Here is a 23,059-nt window from a genome sequence, read left to right as displayed (position 1 = left end):
CTCATGCAGCGCGACACATCTCCTTTGCATAGAGTTGATCAGGCTGTTGATTGTGGCCTGTGGAATGTGGTCCCATTCATCTTCAATAGCTGTGCGAAGTTGCTGGATATTGGCGGGAACTCGAACACGCTGTCATACACATCGATCCAGAGCATCCTAAACATGCTCAATTGATGACATGTCGGGTGAGTATGCAGACCATGGAAGAACTGGGACATTTTCAGCTTCCAGGAATTGTGTACAGATCCTTACGACATGGGGCTGTGCATTATCATGGACTATCATGAAAGATGAGGTGATGGTGGCAGATGAATGCCATGACAATGGGCCTCAGGATCTCGTCACAGTAGTGCTCTGTGCATTCAAATTGCAATCGATAAAATGCAATTGTGTTTGTTGTCAATAGCTTGTGCCTGCACATACCATAACCCATCACCACCATGGGGCACTCTGTTTACAACGTTGACATCAGCAAACCACTCGCCCACAAGATGCCATACACGATGTCTGCCATCTGTCCGGTACAGTTGAAATCGGGATTCATCAATGAAGAGCACACTTCTCCAACATGCCATTGAAGGTGAGCATTTGCCCACTGAAGTTGGTTATGACGCTGAACTGCAGTCAGGTCAAGACCCTGGTAAGAGCGATGAGCATGCAGATGAGCTTTCCTTAGATGGTTTCTGACAGTGGGTACAGAACTTCTTTGGTTGTGCAAATTCAGTTTAATCTGCTGTCAGGGTGACTTGTCTCAGATTATCCCGCAGGTGAAGAAGCCAGATGTGGAAGTCTTGGTCTGGCGTGGTTACACATGGTCTGTGGTTGTGAGGCCTGTTAGATGTACTGTGAAATTCTCTAAAACAACGTTGGAGGCGGCTTATGGTGGAGAAATTAACATTCTGTTATCTTGCAACAGCTCTGGTTAACGTTCCTGCAGTCAGCATGCCAATTGCATGCTCTCTCAAAACTTGAGACATCTGTGGCATTGTGTTGTGTGACAAAACTGCACATTTTAGAGTGGCCTTTTCCTGTCTACAGCACATTGTGCACCTGTGCAATGATCATGCTGTGTAATACATTTCTTGAAATGCCACACATGTCAAGTGGATGGATTATTTTGGCAAAGGAGAAATGCTCAATGACAAATGTGCACAACATTTGAGATAAGATTTATGTGCGTATGGAACATTTCTGGGATCTTTTATTTCAGCTCATGAAACATGGAACAAACACCTTTACATGTTGCGTTTAGATTTTTGTTCAGTGTAGTATTCTAATTCCACCGAATATGTCACATGACAGTGGAGTGCGCATGCCCATTCTGACTTCACCAATGCTAAGCTAACCAGTTAGCTAGCGTGCAACGTCAGTGCTGACTAGTTTTTATGGAGTGAAGATGGCACCTTTTCCCGACGAGGTGGATGTTTTTACTGGTCCACATTGGCGAATGAAACAGTTGGTAGGACTTTACTGCGAGAAGGTGTGTATGGAGGAATATGAATTGAGAATTTGCTCAAAAAGCTAGCTATCGTCTGCTGCTAACGCAGTGGTTTAGCTAGCCAACGTTAGCTGGTCAGAGAAATGGGTGTGTTTTTGGCATAGTAGTTAGCTACAGTATGTCAGTCGCTGGCTAGTTGGGAAAGGTCTCAACCAGTTTCTTAGCAAGCTGACCTAGCTAGGTAATGACAGGATAGCTAGTGTAGCTAACTTGGCTATTTAGTAGGTAACAAACACTTTAGTTCTAGCTAGTTACGTGGCTGCCGAAGACGAGTCTGAAGTTTGCTAACCCGTTTGTTATGCAACACGATATCTTAGTTAGCTAGCTAAATCATTACAGTGTGGCTAGTCAGTTAATATTGTTTTCCCGTTACCTAACGTCATAACATGGCATGAGCAAAACACAATACAATTCATGCATGACTTAGGTAGCAAGCTACTTTGTGTCCGTCCAAGCAATGAACAGCGGAATGAACGGTTCTGCGGGTATTAATCAATCAAATGTATTTATAAAGCCCTTTACACCATCAGATCTCACAAAGTGCTTATACAGAAACCCAGCCTAAACCCCCAAAGAGTAAGCAAGCAATGCAAATGTAGAAGCACGCTGGCTTGGGAAAAACTCCCTAGAAAGGCAGGAACCTAGGAAGAAAACTAGAGGAACCAGGATCTAAGGGGTGACCAGTCCTCTTCTGGATGTGCTGTGTGGAGGTTATAAGTGTACAGATCCAGATCGTTCTTTAAGACGTCAAATAATAATCAGTGGTTATAGAGGGTGCAACATGTCAGCAAATCAGGAGTAAATGTCAGTTGGCTTTTCATAGCCAAGCATTTAGAGGTCGAGACAGCAAATGCGGTGGAGAGGGAAAGAGCAGCAAGTCCGGTACAAGTTAGCACATCCAGTGAACATGTTAGGGTTCCATTGCCGCAGGCAGAACAGCAGAAACTGGATCAGAGTATGACGATGCGGACTGGGGACAGCCAGGAGACACGTGGTCCTAGGGCTCAAGTCCGCCGAGAGAAATGGAAGAATTAGAGGGAGCATACCTAAGGTCACGTTAATAATGAGGCTTAGTTCCACTCATACAGGCATGTCCACAGTTATGTTACTATGGTTGTGTGCAGGTCTGCTATTACTATCTGAGAAACTTTGACATGTTCTTTATTTCCTTTATACCACAGCTGTCACAGACCAACTTCTCCAACAACAATGACTTCCGCTCATTTCTTCAGTCACTGTGTGCCACCTTCAAGGAGTTCAAGATGCACGAACAGATTGAAAACGAGTATATCATCGGCCTGTTGCAACAGCGCAGCTGCACTGTGTATAATGTGCACTCCGATAACAAGCTCTCAGAGATGTTGTCCCTGTTTGAGAAAGGCCTGAAAAGCGTTAAGGTGACTCCACTAATGATATCAGCAAAAGTACTGCCAACAACATTTATGAAAAGACTCACAAATAATCCCTCTTGCTCCTTGGGCTTTGTGTTGAGTCATGTCTGCACTGAAATGATAGCCTATCCCTGTAGTGATTCAGCCTTCAGACATGTCATTTTAACAACACGTTAGATAAGGAAGGTCTTGGTTTCCTGTAACTGAGAAACGCTCAACACTGTTCTCTTATATCGAGGCAGAGTTTAATTTTGATAACTGGTTGCGGGATTTACTAGCAACAATATTGAGTCACCATCAGTCGAGTCTTGTAAAAATGTCAATTCTGAAAACACTTACCTGTACCTTTGTTTGTCCTGTACAGCTACAGTCCTTCCGTTTAGAGAATACAACCACCGACCGTTTCCTTGTTGCTTGCACGACGTAAGCTGAGATGCAATTTGGTCCTTACTAGCCGGGATCCTTGGAATGTCCCAACCCTAAACTCTAACTTTAACCCCTAACCTTAACCATTTAAAACTTAAATGGGGTAGGGATGTCCCAAGGATTCCGGATAGCACAGACCCAATTGCATCTCAGCTTACGTAGTACGAGCAACAAGGAAATAGTCGGTGGTTGTAGTCGCTAAAGTTGAATTAAATGTATGAATTTCAGCACCCCGCGGAAGGACTGCAGTTGTACTGGACAAACATAGGTACAGGTAAGTGTTTTCAGAATTTACATTTTTACAAGAATCGACTGATGGTGGCTCAAATATGTTGCTAGCAAATCCCGTGAACAGTTATCCAAACTCATCTCCTCCTCGATATAAGACAACGGAGTTGAGCGTTCCTCAGCTAGGTTTCCTGTTACCTTTTTTTAGTGAAACCGGTGTTTTTAAACACAACACATTATTGAACAATAATAATTATGCCTCAATTCCTTAAAAGGGAATCTGTTCAATTCTTGGCATTATGTTAAAAACGCCTATATGGACTTTCCTGACCTGCAAAATGCCAGTTTTAGATTTTGGTTAGTCGTTTTACTGGTCAGGAATGACCTTCTAGCCTCTCCTCGTTATGCTGATTGTATACAGTAGCCTATATTTGGTGTTAGGAGGAGCTGTATTTTGTAACTTGTAGGGAAGCACCAAGCAGGACACAAATTACATGGGCCTGTGAACATTACAGGGACACTCCGTTTATAGACCCCACAAGCTGTTTTGAGAGAGCGAGACTGCTGGCCTATTTTGGTTCCAGGCAGAATTGCTCCTGTGACCTGATTCCGGAGCTTTTGCAGACAAATGTTGTAGCCATGTACAAACAAGAAATGACCTGTCCTGAATGGCGCAATGGTGTACATTTTAACATCTGTTCTGAGTCTGTCCCAATCATAATCTGCTCTTACTAAACGGTGGAATTTCCTTTGTAAGAGCAGAATTTGGTAATCTGTACTTGGTCTTCAACCAGGACAGGAAATGTTTTAATTTCAGCTCAGATAAACAAGACTTTGTTTAATTGTTTGTAAATGCAATTATAATCATTTTTGGTTAAGTCCCTGCAGATTCATCAATGGAATATTGGATGAAAAAAGTTACGGATGGTATTTTTCAGTTTCGCCTGTTAATAATTTTCTTATCCTACAAGTGAAAGTATTTGTTAGAGTATTTTATTGGTCTGTTCACTCTTGAGTGTTTGACTGTTACGATTGTGTGGTTGGATCTGACCGAAGCTGAGGATTGATGGCATTTATTTAAATGGAGTGAATGACAGTCAGTAGTGTATGATGTCATGATTACGATATAATTGCAGAGCGAGTATGAGCAGCTGAACTATGCCCGGCAACTGAAAGAGCGACTGGAGGCATTCACACAGGACTTCTTACCCCACATGAAGGAGGAGGAAGAGGTATGATTAAATCATGTAATTTCTAATAATTAAGTTGAGGTATTCGGATGTAGGACTCACTGTGTAAATGATTAGGTCACACTTTATTTGGATAGTCCATTTGTTGATCCTCTACATATGATATTTTGATAAGCAACTGCTTGCTACGGTTAGGGTTAGAATAAGGACTAAGTTTAAGATAAAGGTTAAGGTTACTAGATGGACTATCCAAATGAAGTGTTACCAATTATTAATACATGTTTGTTATATAGTGTTCTGTCCATGAATGGGTACTGTCACAAAACGCATAACTAGCTTACGGATATTGTTGCACTCACTTTTAGTGGTCCTAGGCCTAGTTACATGGTCTGTAACCTGAATTAATGTGTGCATTTGTGAGAAACAAGAGTATGTGCCCAGCTCTGTCTTGATTCCTTTGGGTCGGCGAGCACAAGCGGTGTATTAGTTGTTCAGATAGTAACGAAAATAACGTACAAAACAGAAACCTACAAACAGGCATGCCCAAACTAGACTCAAAATCAAATGAAAAGCCTCATGGCTGCCAAACAAATCCAGCAGCCTCAAGGCTTGTAAACTGGGACAATGACTGGCGATCACCCTAATTGTCAGCACATGATGTGCAAATCAACCAGACTCAGCATCTGGACAAGGTTGCTGCTGCCTCCTGGGGGAATGGAGTGTGTGGAAGTATAATCTGGATAGACAAAACGCATGTGTCCTAACAGTAACCTTCCCTCCATATCATAACAGTACCAGCAAATAAGATATTCTGTTCAACTCTTTGTCTTTCTGTCTCAATCATAATAATTGATTGCTTTATATGTGTTATGTAATGGGGTCTATTCCAGGTGTTCCAGCCCATGCTGATGCAGTACTTCACATATGAGGAGCTGAAAGACCTCAAGAAGCAGGTGATGGCACAGCACTGTAGCCAGCAGCGATGGGACTGTGCAGCAGAAGTGCTGAAGGGGCTCAGTCTGTGGAGCCAGGCAGAGGAGCTGCACAAGGCCTTCAAGTATGCTGACCACGAGAAGACTGACGGTGAGTAACAGACCCCTTTATTGCCTTCTCTAGAGAGCACACCTACATCTTGGTGACGGCTATGATTCACCTGTATTCTCCCCAGCATACACAGCCTCCTCCATATGACATCTATCACCATGCAATCCCTTTACCTAATATCTCCTTCAGCAGCACACTTCTCAACTTGAACGTAGTCATGTGAGGATGTGGTCAGTACATTAGGAAATTAGTTGGCCAAATTTCCCAGAACCAAATGTTTGTCGAGGTGTGGCTTTAATGCTTACCAAAAACATTTCTACAGACGGCTGAGTCACACTTCTGTTGCTGTGTTATTGCTGTGGTCTAGCAATTATTCTTAGGTCTTTTTACCCCGAACTGTAGAGAAGCATTACTTAAGTAACCTTTCATTAGCACTTGAGTTCAGCATGTGTTGTACACTACACTGACTATGGTTATCAATCCTCAGAGCTAGAGAAAGAGCTGTGCTCCACCCACATCTCCCAGCTACCTACAGAGATCCTGCTGCATCTGTTCCGCTACCTGGGTCCTGAGGACCTGTGTCACTGTGGCCAGGTGTCCTCAGCCTGGTCCGACCTGGCCAAGACCGGCTCTCTGTGGAGGCACCTCTACCCTGTACGCTGGGCCAGAGGTACGGAGATATCAGTGTTGACCTTTTATACTTTTTCCCTCGCTGATGGTGAAGCAGGTAACACTGTAAAAGCTGGCAATAAAATATTTTGACACTTGTTTTTCCCCTTAAAGAAATAAGACACTGATAAGAAATAAGACAGTGCCATCTGTCTGTTTCCCAGGGGATCACTATCGTGGCCCCCCAGCTGATCTGAATCAGGAACCGGATGAGGAGTGGGTGAAGAGTCTGCAGGATGAGGGCAAGGCCTACCAGGAGTGGGATGAGGATGCAGATGTGGATGAGTCTGGTGAGCTCTTTCAGCCTCGTAACTAGAGGTTGACCGAATAATCGGAATGGCCGATTAATTAGAGCCGATTTCATAACAATCGGTATTTTTGGACACAGTGTGGCCGATTTAAAAAAAAAAATATATAAAAAAAAAAATATATTTAAAAAAAAAATAATAAAAAAAAAATATATATATATATATATGTGTATTTTTTATACAAATAAATAATATTTTTTTAATAAAAATAAAAATAATATTTTTTTTTTAAAGAATTTTAAAAAATACATAAATGACATTTTTATATATAATACATTTTTACACCTTTATTTAACTAGACAAGTCAGTTAAGAACACATTCTTATTTTCAAAGATGGCCTAGGAACGGTGGGTTAACTGCCTTGTTCAGGGACAGAACGATTTTTACCCTGTCAGCTCGGGGTTACTAGTCCAATGCTCTAACCACCTGCCTTACATTGCACTCCCCGAGGAGCCTGCATGGCAGGCTGACTAGCTGTTACGCGAGGGCAGCAAGAAGCCAAGGTAAGTTGCTAGTTGGCATTAAACTTATCTCATAAAAAAAACTATCAATCTTAACATAATCAGTAGTTAACCTCACATGGTTGATGATATTGCTAGTTTATCTAGCGTGTCCTGCGTTGCATATAATCGATGTGGTGCCTGTTAGTTTCTCATCGAATCACAGCCTACTTCGCCAAACGGGTGATGATTTAACAAGCGCATTCGCTAAAAAAGCACTGTCGTTGCACCAATGTGTACCTAACCATTAACATCAATGCCTTTCTTTAAAATCAATACACAAGTATGTATTTTTACACTTGCATATTTTGTTAATATTGCTTGCTAACATTAATTTCTTATCTATGGAAATTGTGTCGCTTCTCTTACTTTCCGTGCAAGCAGTCAGGGTATATGCAGCAGTTTGGGCCACCTGGCTCGTTGCGAACTGTGTGAAATCCATTTATTCCTAACAAAGACCACAATTAATTTGCCAGAATTGTACATAATTAAGACATACCATTGAAGGTTGTACAATGTTACAGCAATATTTAGACTTAGGGATGCCACCCGTTAGATAAAATATGGAACGATTCCGTATTTCACTGAAAGAATAAATGTTTTGTTTTCGAAATTATAGTTTCTGGACCATATTAATGACCTGAGGCTCGTATTTCTGTGTGTTATTATGTTATAATTAAGTCTATGATTTGATATTTGACAGAGCAGTCTGACTGAGCGATGGTAGGCAGCAGCAGGCTCTTAAGCATTCATTCAAACAGTACTTTTGTACGTTTGCCAGCAGCTCTTCGCTGTGCTTCAAGCATTGAGCTATTTATGATTTCAAGCCTATCAACTCCCGAGATTAGGCTGGTGTAACTGATGTGAAATGGCTAGCTAGTTAGTGGGGTACGCGCTAATAGCGTTTCAATCGGTGACATCACTCACTCTGAGACCTTGAAGTAGTTCCCCTTTCTCTGCAAGGGACGTGGCTTTTGTGGAGCGATGGGTAACGGTGCTTCTAGGGTGGCTGTTGTCGATGTGTTCCTGGTTCGAGCCCAGGTAGGGGCGAGGAGAGGGGCGGAAGCTATACTGTTACATTGGCAATACTAAAGTGCCTATAAGATCATCCAATAGTCAAAGGTATGTGAAATACAAATGGTATAGAGAGAAATAGTCCTATAATTCCTATAATAACCTCAACCTAAAACTTCTTACCTGGGAATATTGAAGACTCATGTTAAAAGGAACCACCAACTTTCATATGTTCTCATGTTCTGAGCAAGGAACTTAAAAGTTAGCTTGTTTACATGGCACATATTGCACTTTTACTTTCTTCTCCAACACTTTGTTTTTGCATTATTTAAACCAAATTGAACATGTTTCATTATTTATTTGAGGCCAAATTGATTTTATTGATGTATTATAATGAGTTAAAGTAAGTGTTCATTCAGTATTGTTGTAATTGTCATTATTACAAATATATTTTAAAAAATGATTAATCGGTATCAGCTTTTTTTGGTCGTCCAATAATCTATATCGGCATTGAAAAATCATAATCGGTCGACCTCTACTCCTAACGGTGTCAACCCGTCAGTCAGTCTAATGTGTTTGTCAGGAGTACATCTAAAGGATTGATCCAGGGAAAATGCATAGCTTGATTGAAGTGACAGTGTTTACAGATTTGGATGAACTGTTAGGGTGGATTTTCTGGATGTCTTCTCCTATTACCTCATCTCTGGTGTACCCATTTTCTCCCTTGTCTAGATGAGACTTGTGAAGACTCATTGGCTATAAGCTCAGCTCAGAGGGAGAAGAAGCTACTGAATGAAATTATCCAGAACCTTCTGCCAGCTGTGGGTTCCTCTGTCAGGTCCATCGTTCTGGCCTACAGCTCTACGGTCTCCAGTAAGATGGTATGAATATTCATGATCATATGTCTAGAACATCAATGAAGCAGTGCTACTAATACAAAGCTTCCTATTCTCTAAGTAATGAGAGAAGCTGGCGTGTGAATGAAGGATGTTTCAGACCGACTAGGCTCTACATGGCAGTGTAGGTTAATGATCTGTATATGTATACAGTACCAGTCAAACATTTGGACACCTACTCATTCCAGGATTTTTCTTTATTTTTTGACTATTTTCTACATTGTAGAATAATAGTGAAGACATCAAAACTATGAAATAACACACATGGAATCACGTAGTAACCAAAAAAGTGTTACACAAATGTTTTATATTTGCGATTTGCCTTGATTCTTGGCATTCTCTCAACCAGCTTCATGTGGTAGTCACCTGGAATGCATTTCAATTAATAAGTCTGCCTTAAGTTAATTTGTGGAATTTCTTTCATAATGCATTTGACCAAATCAGTTGTTGTGACAAGGTAGGCGTGGTATGCAGAAGATAGCCCTATTTGGTAAAAGACCAGGCTCATATAATGGCAAGAACAGCTTAAATAAGCAAAGAGAAATGACAGTCCATTACTTTAAGACATGGTCAGTCAATCCTTCAAGTGCAGTAGCAAAAACCATCAAGCATTATGAAACTGGCTCTCATGAGGACCGCCACAGGAAAGGAAGACCCAGAGTTACCTCTGCTGCAGAGGATAAGTTCATTACAGATACCACCTCAAAAATCGGCAATTCACTGCACCTCAGATTGCAGCCCAAATAAATGCTTCAGAGAGTTAAAGTAACAGACACATCTCAACATCAACTGTTCAGAGAACTGCGTCAAATTACTACAAAGAAACCACTACTAAAGGACACTAATAATAAGAAGAGGCTTGCTTGGGCCAAGAACCATGAGCAATGGACATTAGACCGGTGGAAATCTGTCCTTTGGTCTGATGAGTCCAAATGTGAGATTTTTGGTTCCAACCGTTGTCTTTGTGAGATGCAGAGTAGGTGAAAGGATGATCTCCGTATGTGTGGTTCCCACCATGAAGCATGGTGGTGTGAGGGTGCTTTGCTGTTGACACTGTCTGATTTATTTAGAATTCAATGCACACTTAACCAGCATGGCTACCACAGTATTCTGCAGCGATATGCCATCCCGTCTGGTTTGTGCTTAGTGGGAGCATCATTTGTTTTTCAACAGGACAACTACCTTAAACACACTTCCAGGTTGTATAAGGGCTATTTGACCAAGAAGGAGAGTGATGGAGTGCTTCATCAGATTCATGGTGGGGAGGCAGGTAGCCTAGTGGTTAGAACATTGGGCCATTAACCAAAAGGTTGCTGGATCGAATCCCTGAACTGACAAGGTAAGAAATCTGTCGTTCTGCCCCTGAACAAGGCAGTTAACCCACTGTTCCCCGGTAAGCTGTCATTGTAAATATTAATTTATTCTTATCTGACTTACCTAGTTAAATAAAGGTTCCATTTTTTTTTTTTTTATCATTTGACCTGGTCTCCACAATCTTCTGACCTCAACCCAATTGAGATGGTTTGGGATGAGTTGGACTGCAGAGTGAAGGAAAAGCAGCCAACAAGTTCTTTGCATATGTGGGTACTCCTTCAAGACAGTTGTAAAACCATTCCAGGTGACTACCTCATGAAGCTGGTTGAGAGAATGCCAAGAGTGTGCAAAGCTGTCAAGGCAAAGGGTGGCTACTTTGAAGAATCTCAAATATAAAATATGTTTTGATTTGTATAACTATTTTTGTTTACTACATGATTCCATATGTGTCATTTCATAGTTTTGATGTCTTCACTATTATTCTACAATGTAGAAATAAATAAAATAGTACAAAAATAAACAAACTCTTGAATAAGTAGGTGTGTCCAAACTTTAACTGGTGCTGTATGTGTGTCTGCTGCCACAGGTGCGTCAGATCCTTAGTCTCTGTCCTAATCTCACCCACCTGGACCTCACTCAGACTGATGTCACAGACTCCGCCTTTGACAGGTATGCCATTCATAGCCAGACCAATTATGCTGAAGACTATAGGGTATGATTAACTATTGAACTTGTCTCTCTTCTCCCCTAATTGTTTTGATTTCTTTTCACTTATTTTCTGTCAGTTGGTCATCTCTGGGGGCATGTCCATCTCTTGAGCACCTGGACCTATCCGGCTGTGAGAAGATCACTGACCACACCCTGAAGAAGCTGTCCATTTCTCAGAAACGATCTGACCGGCAAGCCAAGCTTCTGAAGAGCCCGCCTCCGATTAGTCTGCTGGATGAGCGGATCCTCCATTTGATGGGGGGCAGCAAGCAGGCCCTGATCTTCAAGCAGCGTATGGGGACACGGTGCAGCAGCCCCTCCAGGGTCTGGGTCCTGGACCCTTCGGAGCTGGCCGACATAGAGGATGCAGCAGAGTGGAACCGCCGCGGGGGAGTGTCTACCCCTGAGGGGCGAGGCTTTGTGGCGACGAAGCCAGGAGGTTTGTGTTGCTGCAGGAGGAGTAGGAGGCGGGGCCTCAGGACAAGCTATAGCACCTCCTACTGGCAGCAGCAGTATGGGCTTGGGGAGGCCTGCTGTGGCCATTCAACCTGCTGCACTGGTGAGATGGCCCTGAGGACTTGTGGAGGGCTGCAGTGTTTGTCTTACACCACCAGGGGCAGTGCAGGGGCAGAGTTTTGGACTAAATGCTCCTCTGGGGGCCAGCGGTGCCTGGAGCTTTACAACAGAACTGATCAGTCAGACGCTCGACGCTCGCTGAGATTCCTCAGCCTCTCTGGATGCTATCGGGTTACAGACCTGGGTTTGAGGTAAAACTGCTTGGGATGCTGTTCTTCAAAGAAACGACAAACATACATGTATTATACCTGTGGATAAATTGTGTAAATCTTTTTTTGTGTTATTGATATTGACTGTGAGTAGGTACAAATGATTGTGTATTATATACTCTAAGTGTGTGTGTGTGTGTTTCAGGGCGCTGTCTCAGCGTGGTGGTCTTCCTTTCCTGGAGCATCTGAACCTGTCTGGATGTCTCCTCATCACTGAGGTTGGGCTACAGGAGCTGGTGTCAGCCTGTCCTGCCCTCAATGATGAACACTTCTACTACTGCGACAACATCAACGGTAACGCACACACACACAAAACGCACAACGTTAGGGAAAACTGTGGGTAAACACCCTCTTATCAGGCAACGTATTCATACAAGGATATGAGTGATGCACAAGTTGATACATTTTTTACATGTAATTTATTTTACAATACAAACACAAAACGACCACATGTGGACACAATGCATTTAAAATGATTGGGAATAACACAACAACGTTTAACAACGTACTTCCACGGTGGTCTTCTTATTGACGATTATGTAGAGTAAGCCTTTTTTTATAATTCTTTTTTAAATATCTGTCTAAAATGACATCTAACTGACTGTAGCTCAGGACCTGAAGCAAGGATATGCATATTCCTGATGCCACTTGAAAGGAAACACTTTTTGTGGAAATGTGAAATTAATGTAGGAGAATTTAACACCTCAGGATGACAAATCAGAGCAAGATTACTGAATATTAGACAGTTCAGTTAGATTAACAGGAATTTAAGCTTTCTGCCCATATAAGACATGTCTATGTCCTGGAAAGTTTGCTGTTACTTATGTCATTCTAGCCACATTAGCAACAACTGTCCCGGTATAGGGACAACGATCCAACATTTTAAGAAATTGATTGTAAGTTCTGAAAGATTATTGGAAATTACGCTGAAAATGTTTTTCCTCAAGAAATTGTATTTAAACAAATCTATAAAAATGCTAAGCACAAAAAATGAAATTCCACAACCCACCTGGACCCCTGTTGCGACCCACAAGTGGGTCCCGGTCATTTAATTTTGGCTGTGGATTGTATTAAAGGTGCAATATGCAGAAATGACTCTGCCATTTCCTGGTTGCTCAGATTCTAATAGTTTGTCTAATTTCAGTTTGTGACAAAACAAACAATGTATAGTGTAGAGAATCATTTTACCATCTAAACAGCTGTGAAATATATTTTCAATAACAGAAAATATTGTATTTTCAGCTGTTTTGAAGCTGGTGTACCAGTATGTATACACCTGTTCTGAAAGGCCCAGAGTCTGCAACACCACTAAGCAAGGGGTACCATCAAGCAAGTGGCATCATGAAGACCAAGGAGCTTTCCAAACAGGTCAGGGACAAAGTTGTGGAGAAGTACAGATCAGGGTTAGGTTAAAAGAAATATCAGAAACTTTGAACATCCCACGGAGCACCATTTTAAATCCATTATTAAAAAATGGATATGGCACTACAACAAACCTGCCAAGAGAGGGCCGCCCACCAAAACTCAAGGACCAAGCAAGGAGGGCATTAATCAGAGAGGCAACAAAGAGACCAAAGATAACCCTGAAGGAGCTGCAAAGTTCCACAGTGGAGATTGGAGTATCTGTCCATAGGACCATTTTAAGCCATACACTCCACAGAGCTGGACTTTATGGAAGAGTGGCCAGGAAAAAGCCATTGCTGAAAGAAAAAAATAAGCGTACATGTTTGGCCAAAAGCTTGTGGGAAACGCTATGTCTGGCGCAAACCCAACACCCCTCATCACCCAGAGAACACCATGGTGGTGGCAGTATCATGCTGTGGGGATGTTTTTCATCGGCAGGGACTGGGAAACTGGTCAGAATTGAAGGAATGATGGATGCCGCTAAATACAGGGAAACTCTTGAGGAAAACCTGTTTCAGTCTTTCAGAGATTTTGAGACTGGGACGGAGGTTCACATTCCAGCAGGACAATGACCCTAATCATACTGCTAAAGCAACATTTGAGTGGTGGGCCTAGTCAAAGCCCAGACCTCATTCCAATTGAGAATCTGTGGTATGACTTAAAGATTGCTGTACACCAACGGAACCCATCCAACTTGAAGGAGCTGGAGCAGTTTTGCCTTGAAGAATGGGCAAAAATCCGGGGTGACTCCGGGATGCTGGCCTTCTAGGCGGAATTGATAAAAAGCCATATCTCAGACTGGACAATAAAAATAAAATATTAAGATGGGCAAAATAATACACTAGACAGTGAAACTCTGCCTAGAAGGCCAGCATCCTGGAGTTGCCTCTTCACTGTTGACGTTGAGACTAGTGTTTTGCGGGTACTATTTAATGAAGCTGCCAGTTGAGGACTTGTGAGGCATCTCAAACTAGACACTCTAATGTACTCGTCCTCTTGCTCAGTTGTGCACCGGGGCCTCCCACTCTTTCTATTCTGGTTAGAGCCAGTTTGCGCTTTTCTGTGAATGGAGTAGTACAGAGTTGTATGAGATCTACAGTTTCTTGGCAATATCTCACATGGAATAGCCTTCATTTCTCAGAACAAGAATAGACTGACAAGTTTCAGAAGAAAGTTATTTTGTTTCTGGCCATTTTGAGCCTGTTATCAAACCCATAAATGCTGATACTCAACTAGTCTAAAGAAGGCCAGTTTTATTGCTTCTTCAGTTTTCAGCTGTGCTAATATAATTACAAAAGGGTTTTCTAATGATCAATTATCCTTTTTAAAATGATACTTAGATTAGCTAACACAACGTGCCATTACAACATTAACCATGTCTACACTGATCATAAATACAATTTGATGTTATTTTAAAAAATTAGATTTTCTTTCCAAAACGAGGACATTTCTAAGTGACCCCAAACTTTTGAAGGGTAGTGTATATAACTCATTTCTATATGAATTTGGTTGCAGGATTAAAGAATCTCTCTATGGGGCTTATCTGGCGAGACTAATAATGAATGTGATTCGATAACCCTCTGTTATAACAATCATACCTAACCTCACCTGGCTGTCCAGCACATTTCCCAGTGTAAGTTCCTTATGTAACAGTCCTGCTGATCTTGTGAGGTGCAAGGTAAGTGGGCCTTCTTTAGGTAGCTAGTCGACGAAATACATTTACTGTTGAGTGTCATAACTTAATGTTTAACTCCATTGTGTAAACAGTACCTTTTGAGATCGTTTCTAAACCAGTCGGAAGAGTGGGCAGTAGCCCTACTTGGGAGGAGTTAAATGTTCTGTTAATAGGTGCATTGGTTTTAACTTGACCAGGCCACTGGAATTTGAAAGCATTCCATTGTCCCTGAAGTGCAAACTCCGCCCAGCTGGTGCACCGGCAAGGTAAAACGAATGGGCACAGCAGTACTATGAGTGAGTGATTGACTGTTCTGACTGTGGCCTCCCTCTGCAGGTCCCCATGCTGATACGGCCAGCGGCTGCCAGAACCTGCAGTGTGGCTTCAGGGCCTGCTGCCGCTCTGGAGAGTGACCTTTGACCTAAGCTTACTTTCTATGAAACCCCCCTCCCCCCCATCTGCACTTTAATCCTCACCAGGGAACATGCCATTTGTTGTATTTTGTCACTTCAGATAGTTTCTACATGAAATGTTAAGTAAAAAGTAGATTCCTGACATTTCTTGGAAACACTAATTTAGAAAATAAAATATATGGGTGTTGGATGAAGTATCTGCAAATGTATATTCTGGTTCCTAATTTTTGTGGTTTTGAGAAGGTGATTTGTTTTACACTTGGTATACGTGAGCACCTAGTACTTGTTTCTGTACAACCGGTATCCTGTCGTTTCTGACTAGTTCCACCTCCTCTGCTCCTACTTGCTTGTTTTAGATCACCAATTTGCGATTACTGTAGTCTTACTTGGTTTATTGAAAATAGAGTAGTCAGAAACATCAGATTATTCACTGTTGTGATGTGAGGTCCCTTCATAGGAAAATAAGCACCCACTAAATGATTTATTACACACAGCTGACATTTTAAAATATTAATTTTTGTTGTAAATAGTGGTGATTCACGCGGTGGAAGATGCTGTTGCAGCGTAATGGGGTTTGTCAGTGACGGTTAAGAATCTGAGGGTGCTGCACATTTCACTACCAGAGACCACACACACACACACACACACACACTCAACAAAGTTTAAAGTGGTAAATTGGTTGTGGTCCTCTTAACAATTTATGTATATTAATAAAACAAATGTATGATAACGCTATTGAAGAGTTCCTTCATGTAGTGTGCCGCTCATGGTGAAGACTGGTTCTTATGCTGGCAAGTGGCAACCCATGTAAGTTAGATCAGGGGTTCCAACACCTTTTTTTTGTGTTGCTTTGAGACCCAGGTGTCTTGAGGCGCGACCCACCATTGAGCGGTGTGAAAACATACACTGGCCAAAGAATGAGTGAAACATTATTTTGGCAGGAAGGTTTAAAGGTAATATCTTGCAATTGTATACATTTTGGGATGGAGCTGAAACAACATTTTGCAGTTACGATAATTTCCTGCAATTCTAAGCATTTTGACATGGCTAATTGTGTTCTTATGCTCTAACATAACAAAATCAATGGGAGCCTGATTGTCTAGGTTTTATTTTGTTGATTGTAAGTTTTTAAAAGATAGTGGGCTATTAATAAATATATAGGTCACCCTGGTGGTCAGTTCACTGGTAGAATTGTCAGATGGGTACAGGCATTTCAGGAATAAAGAGTTATTGTGGTTTCTGGCTGCAGGTAATAAATACCCTTATGCAATATCTCTATCAACCTTTTAAATGTAATTCACAATGCTCCTTATCTTTTTCCTTTGTGGCTGGAAACATTTGATTGTTCTGATTTAATATTTACTTAAGTATTTTCCCTTTGTCACTGATCTTCACTGAATCAATGGTAAGGACTGTGAAATTCACCCACATTCACATAAGCACTCCCAGGGCAGAGGGTTACAAAACAATCTGAGATCTAGAATGACCAAATGGAGCCAATTTGAAAAGTAGTCCTACTCTGTGAAACCCACTGTGATTGCTATACGTAGCACATCCATTGTCAGGAGACATGGCCTGTTCGAACAATCTGCATGAGAAGTCGTATTGGTTATGTACAATTTCAAAAGCAGAACAATAAAATTAACTTGGGTTTAAAAAAGTGTTTCTGTATGTGTTAGAGGATTCAAACAATGGTAGTATTTCATATAATTAAGCAATAAGGCAGGGAGGTGTGGTAAATTGCCAATATACCACGGCTAAGGGCTGTCTATCACGATGCAACGCGGCGTGCCTGTTTTCTGCTCTTAGCCGTAGTATATTAGCCATATCCAACAGACCTCCGAGGTGCCTTATTGCTATTATAAACTGGTTACCAACATAATTAGAGCAGTAAAAATACCCGTTGTATACGGTCTGATATACCACAGCTATAAGCCAATCAGCATTCAGGACTAGAACAACCCAGTTTATAAAGTACATTATAAACTGGGTGGTTTGAGCCCTGAATGCTGATTGGCTAAAAGCCATGGTCTTTTAACACCTCAAATTACATTGGTAACACGTTTCTAATAGCAATAAGGCACCTCGGGTTTGTGGTATATGACCCGTAGACTTTTTCCACATTTTGTTATGTTAATGCCTTTTTCTAAAATGGATTAAAATGTTTCCCCAAACCTCAGTCTACAAACACTACCCCGTAATGACAAAGCAAAACTTTTTTTGGTGCAAATTTATTACAAATAAAAAACGGAAACATATTTACATAAGTATTCAGACCCTTTACTCAGTACTTTGTTGAAGCACCTTTGGCAGCGATTACTGTCTTGAGTCTTCTTGGGTATGACACTACAAGCTTGGCACACCTATATTTGTGGAGTTTCTCTCATTCTCTGCAGATCCTCTCAAGCTCTGGCAGGTGGGATAGGGAGCGTCGCTGCACAGCTATTTTCAGGTCTCTCCAGAGATGTTTGATCGGTTTCAAGTCCGGACTCTAGATGGGGCCACTCAAGGACATTCAGAGACTTGTCCCGAAGCCACTCCTGCGCTGTCTACGCTGTGTGCTTAAGGTCATTGTCCTGTTGAAGGTGAACCTTCACCCCAGTCTGAGATCCTGAGTGCTATGGAGCAGGTTTTCATCAAGAATCTCTGTACTTTGCTCTGTTCATCTTTCCCTCGATCCTAACTAGTCTCCTAGTTCCTGCCCCTGAAAAACATCCCCACAGCATAATACTGCCACCACCATGCTTCACTGTAGGGATGGTGCCAGGTTTCCTCCATACTTGACACTTGGCATTCAGGCCAAAAGGTTTAATCTTGATTTTATCAGACCAGAGAATTGTGTTTTTCATGGTCTGAGAGTCCTTTAGGTGCCTTTTTGCAAACAGGCTGTCATGTTCCTTTTACTGAAGAGTTTCTTCTGTCTGGCCACTACCATAAAGTCCTGATTTGTGGAGTGCTGCAGAGATGGTTGTCCTTCTGGAATGTTCTCCCATCTCCACAGAGGAACTTGACAGAGCTCCAGAGTGACCATCCGGTTCTCTCTCACCTCCCTGACCATCGCCCTTCTCCCCTGATTGCTCAGTTTGGCCAGGCAGCCAGCTCTAGTTAGAGTCTTGGTGGTTCCAAACTTCTTCCATTTAAGAATGATGGAGGCCACTGTGTTCTTGGGGACCTTCAATGCGGCAGATATTTTTGGGTACCCTTCCTCAGATCTGTGCCTTGATACAATCCTGTCTCGGAGCTCTACGGACAATTCCTTCAACCTCATGGCTCGGTTTTTGCTCTGACATGCACTGTCAACTGTGAGACCTTATATTGACAGGTGTGAATATATTTAGTATCGTTTTATATAAAAAGGATAAGTTTTTAAATGCTTCACTATTAAACATTTTCTGAAATTCACTGAGGAGGAGGGTCCTTCTCTTTCTCCCCTAATGAGCCTCCACTGGCCTAATGTTCCCCCTGTACCTTTAGATCTAGCCAGAATGAACAGTGTCATATTCAAATCTCACCCACACAACCCCATGTCTCCACTTTTCTTGTTTGTCCCCCTCGCCCACAACCTATTTGAATAGTCTATTTCAGTTGGTGTATCAGATATGACAATACAGTGGTATTATAATGCAATCTTTTTCACATTTATTATGACATTTTATCATAATGTATTTTGTGAATCTTCAAGCATTTCCCAGCTATCAATAAAGTGCAGAAGAAGTCCAAACTGAGACGTAAAGGCACATAGCTTCTGTAAGCATGAGCGAGACCACTGTCCAATAATTATGTACAGTAAGAAGGACTCTTTAGGCTACTTCTAGACACTTAAGACATAGTATTTGCTTAACATGCGTGATCCTTTGCACTTGTTTATCGACTGTCATTTTTATCCATGCCTTTCCCTAATTTGACCACTTGTCTTGCAATCGGTTATCATATTAGAGGTTCTGTTAGTGAATTATTGCTGATCAAAGATTTGGAGGAAACTAAACCACGGTCGTTCTCTCAGCATGTTAATTTTTCAAAACTTTGGTATTGTTTAGACTTATACTTAAAGGTTATTTACAATATAATATTACAATGACATAAAAACAACATCAATAAAACATCCATGCGTAAAGATCAACCCTGTCCAGACCTGTTTGGATAAATGCATGGAGCCATTCAAAGACGCAGTATTACCTTTTTTTCCCCCACTAATTGGTATTTTGACCTATCTGATCAGCTCTGAAAAAGATCTGATGTGATTGGTCAAAATACCAATTAGTGGAAAAAACATAAATTGGGCTGCCTGTGTAAACACAGCCTTTGGGGTCTTACTTAATGTTTCTGTTTTTACTGTGTGCATTAGGGCCTAAGTGTCATTTTTATTTATACTATGCATTACTTGTATTTACATTTTAGTCATTTAGCAGACGCTCATATCCAGAGCCATTAGGGTTAAGTGCATTGCACATTGATAGATTTTTCAACTAGTCGGCTAAAACCTTTCGGTTACTGGCCCAACGCTCTTAACAGCTAGGCAACCTACCGCCCATGAACTATTGCTTGTTCTAGTGGTTACCGTCAACAGCTCAGGGAACCTGTGCACCTGGAACAAGTTAATACTAAGGTCAACACTTGCTACAGTGGTCCCTTTTTATTTGTTTTATTTTTTTTAACCTTTATTTAACTAGGCAAGTCAGTTAAGAACAAATTCTTATTTTCAATGACAGCCTAGGAACAGTGGGTTAACTGCCTGTTCAGTGGCAGAATGACCTTATCAGCTCCGGGATTTGAACTTGCAACCTTTCGGTTACTATTCCAATGCTCTAACCACTACCCTGCCGCCACTAACAGTAAGCCTGGCCTGGAGTGCCACCCCAGTATCCGTGCCCCCCTCTCTGGCCAGGCAGAGCCCAGCCGTTGTGTCTGAAGGGCTGGGTCGTTCTGCCTTGGGGTCTGAAGCCATAGTGAGGAGGACATGGAAGGCCGTTATGTGCTTTACCAGGCCCCATCTTCTCCTGCTTGGGCACTGGAGGACTCCACAAAGAAGCAGCTGGGTAGATTACCTGCTATGTGTGGCAATTTTGGGGGAAGGTAGGGGGAAGACAGGTTTCGCTGAGACTACTATCCTCATCTGAGGATGAACCAGAGTGGTAGTCAGATGTCACCCTCTCCACAACGCTGGTCACCTTCTTAGTCACCTTCTTAGTCACATTCTCTTCACATTCTCTTCACTAAAATAACTGGCCACTGTGAAAGCATGGTTCTTTCTTCTCTCCACAAAGTGAGTTTTCTGGGCAGATCAAGGTCCTTGTACTGAACACCACTCTCATGGCAGGCCCGCAACAGCTCTGGATCCTCCCTCTGCAACCTGTTCAGACGAATACGACTGAAGTCCGCAAAGGACTGAAGTCAGCAAAGGACACTAAAATGACCCCTAAATATCTCCTGCAGTGTTTTGTACACACATCCAGATACTCAGCTTGTTTGTGGGGTGACTTTTTTAGTGACGGGAGAGATTCTCTGAATATTTAGGGCAATGGGTTCTATAACTGACTCAAGTAGTTTTTTGTGTGCTCTTGGGCAATGCTGTCTAGATGGAATTTGTATTTGTATTTATTTTTGTCTTACTGAGATTTACTGTCAGGGCCCAGGTCTGACAGAATCTGTGCAGAAGATCTAGATGCTGCTACAGGCCCTCCTTGGTTGGGGATAGAAGCACCAGATCATCAGCAAACAGTAGACATTACAAAAAAATGACCAACAACATCCACCTTGAAGTTCATAACAGCTGCAGCAGCCACTGTCGCCATTGTCACACTACAACAACAAAAGCTAGCTAGCTTTAGCGTGGGAAAACTACTGCTTGCGCCACTGATTATTTTCTCTTGCGCATTCAGTAGAAGGCCTAGACACGTCACTTTCTTTTCTAAATGGTCCCACCCATTGCAAGTCAAAATGTGACTGGTTGCTTCCACAACACTCCAAAATTCTGCTCCAATACAGTTGAATTGCAAAGGCCTTCTGCCCAGCTTCTGAATGCCTAGCTAATGAAAGGCTGAGCTAGCTAGCTAGATTTTTCTACCCAGAGAATAACAAAACGATTACCAAAGGAAAAAAAGAAAATAATTTATCTTTCATCTCTCTTTGTTTAACCATTTTCTTTTAGTTCACAAGAGGTAAATGTATCTGAGCGAGCGAAACAGCATCCCTCTGACTCAGTATGTGTAGGCCATCTATCTGATGCTGTCTGTTGTATGACATTGTTGCCAACCGTAGCATTGAATGCAAGGGAAGCCATTTGGCTTCCCTTGATAAAAAAATAAACAATAATAATAATAGACAATCAGCGTTGAGATAAACTGAGTGAGTTCAACTGTGAATTGTCCTGGTCCCCCCCCCCCACACATCCCTCATGTCTGTACAGGTTTATTTCAATTTTTATGAGCTAACAGCTCCTCCATAATCACCTGCATACTTTTTATGTGATGAGAGAAGCAATATTCTCTGATGGTAAACAAGATAACAGGAACATAAATTCTTCAAAAATTCTTGAAATCACGCCAAAAAACACATGGGGAAGATTTCAACACATACTGCTCTCAATCAGCTGGACCAGACCACAATGATAATCTATGGGTAGTAGAATTAGATGACTTGATTACTTGGCTGCAGAGTCCGACTATCTGCCATATCTCTAGTATTTTGCTGGGATATTATAGAGAGAGTAAAGGGTAATGATTGTGCTGATAGGGACGAACTGGTTTATTACAGTCAGTTTCCAATGATAACTTTAACATGTGTTACATTACACTCTCGGTAAACTATAGTTTTGGCATGTCAATTAAGACATCTACTTTGTGCATGACACAAGTCATTTTCCAACAATTGTTTACAGACAGATTATATCCCTTATAATTCACTGTATCACAACTCCAGTGGATCAGAAGTTTACATACACAAAGTTGACTGCCTTTAAACAGTTTGGAAAATTCCAGAAAATGATGTCATGGCTTTAGAAGCTTCTGATAGGCTAATTAACATAATTTGTGTCAATTGGAGGTGTACCTGTGGATGTATTTCAAGGCCTACCTTCAAACGCAGTGCCTCTTTGCTTGACATCATGGGAAAATCAAAAGAAATCAGCCAAGACCTCAGAAAAAAAATTGTAGACCTCCACAAGTCTGGTTCATCCTTGGGAGCAATTTTCAAATGCCTGAAGGTACCACGTTCATCTGTACAAACAATAGTACGCAAGTATAAATACCGTGGGAGCACGCAGCCATCATACTGCTCAGGAAGGAGACACGTTCTGGTCACCCCCAAAGCCAATTCCTTTCCTTCCAGTTCTCTACTGCCAATTACTGGAACGAATTGCAAGAATCACTGAAGCTGGAGACTTATATCTCCCCCACGAACTTTAAGCATCAGCTGTCAGAGCAGCTCACAGATCATTGCACCTGTACATAGCCCATCTGAAAATAGCCCGTCCAACTACCACATCCCCGTATTGTTATTTTCTTTTTCTCCTTTGCACCCCAGTATCTCTACTTGCACTTTCATCTTCTGCACATCTATCACTCCAGTGTTGAATTGCTCAATTGTAATTACTTCGC

General features: G+C 41.8%; 1 protein-coding gene and 1 pseudogene across 1 annotated transcript; one reads left to right on the top strand and one right to left on the bottom strand.

Annotated features, from left to right (window-relative positions):
• The first annotated feature begins 1,311 nt into the window (after positions 1-1,311).
• On the top strand, positions 1,312-17,124 carry LOC110521648 (F-box/LRR-repeat protein 5). Its single transcript, XM_021599341.2, has 11 exons — positions 1,312-1,480; positions 2,680-2,895; positions 4,680-4,775; positions 5,624-5,816; positions 6,265-6,447; positions 6,611-6,736; positions 9,002-9,150; positions 11,066-11,148; positions 11,265-11,954; positions 12,118-12,266; positions 15,388-17,124. The coding sequence occupies exons 1-11, from the start codon at positions 1,397-1,399 to the stop codon at positions 15,462-15,464; spliced, it is 2,046 nt and encodes a 681-aa protein (XP_021455016.1). The 5' UTR covers positions 1,312-1,396; the 3' UTR covers positions 15,465-17,124.
• Positions 17,125-20,290: 3,166 nt separating this feature from the next.
• LOC110522774 lies at positions 20,291-21,256 on the bottom strand (annotated as a pseudogene).
• Between the last annotated feature and the right edge of the window lie 1,803 nt (positions 21,257-23,059).

Source organism: Oncorhynchus mykiss, chromosome 30 (assembly GCF_013265735.2).
Source record: "Oncorhynchus mykiss isolate Arlee chromosome 30, USDA_OmykA_1.1, whole genome shotgun sequence".
NCBI classification, from domain to species: Eukaryota; Metazoa; Chordata; class Actinopteri; order Salmoniformes; family Salmonidae; genus Oncorhynchus; species Oncorhynchus mykiss.
The sequence above is the reverse complement of the archived record's forward strand: the minus strand, read 5'-3'. Positions and strand labels throughout refer to the sequence as shown.

Bases quoted from the DNA above. Each gene is read 5' to 3' on its own strand.
- LOC110521648 (XM_021599341.2), top strand. From the start codon at position 1,397: ATGGCACCTTTTCCCGACGAGGTGGATGTTTTTACTGGTCCACATTGG. The intron at 11,149-11,264 runs GTATGCCATTCA...ATTTTCTGTCAG, and splicing joins ACAGACTCCGCCTTTGACAG to TTGGTCATCTCTGGGGGCAT. The intron at 11,955-12,117 runs GTAAAACTGCTT...TGTGTGTTTCAG, and splicing joins GTTACAGACCTGGGTTTGAG to GGCGCTGTCTCAGCGTGGTG.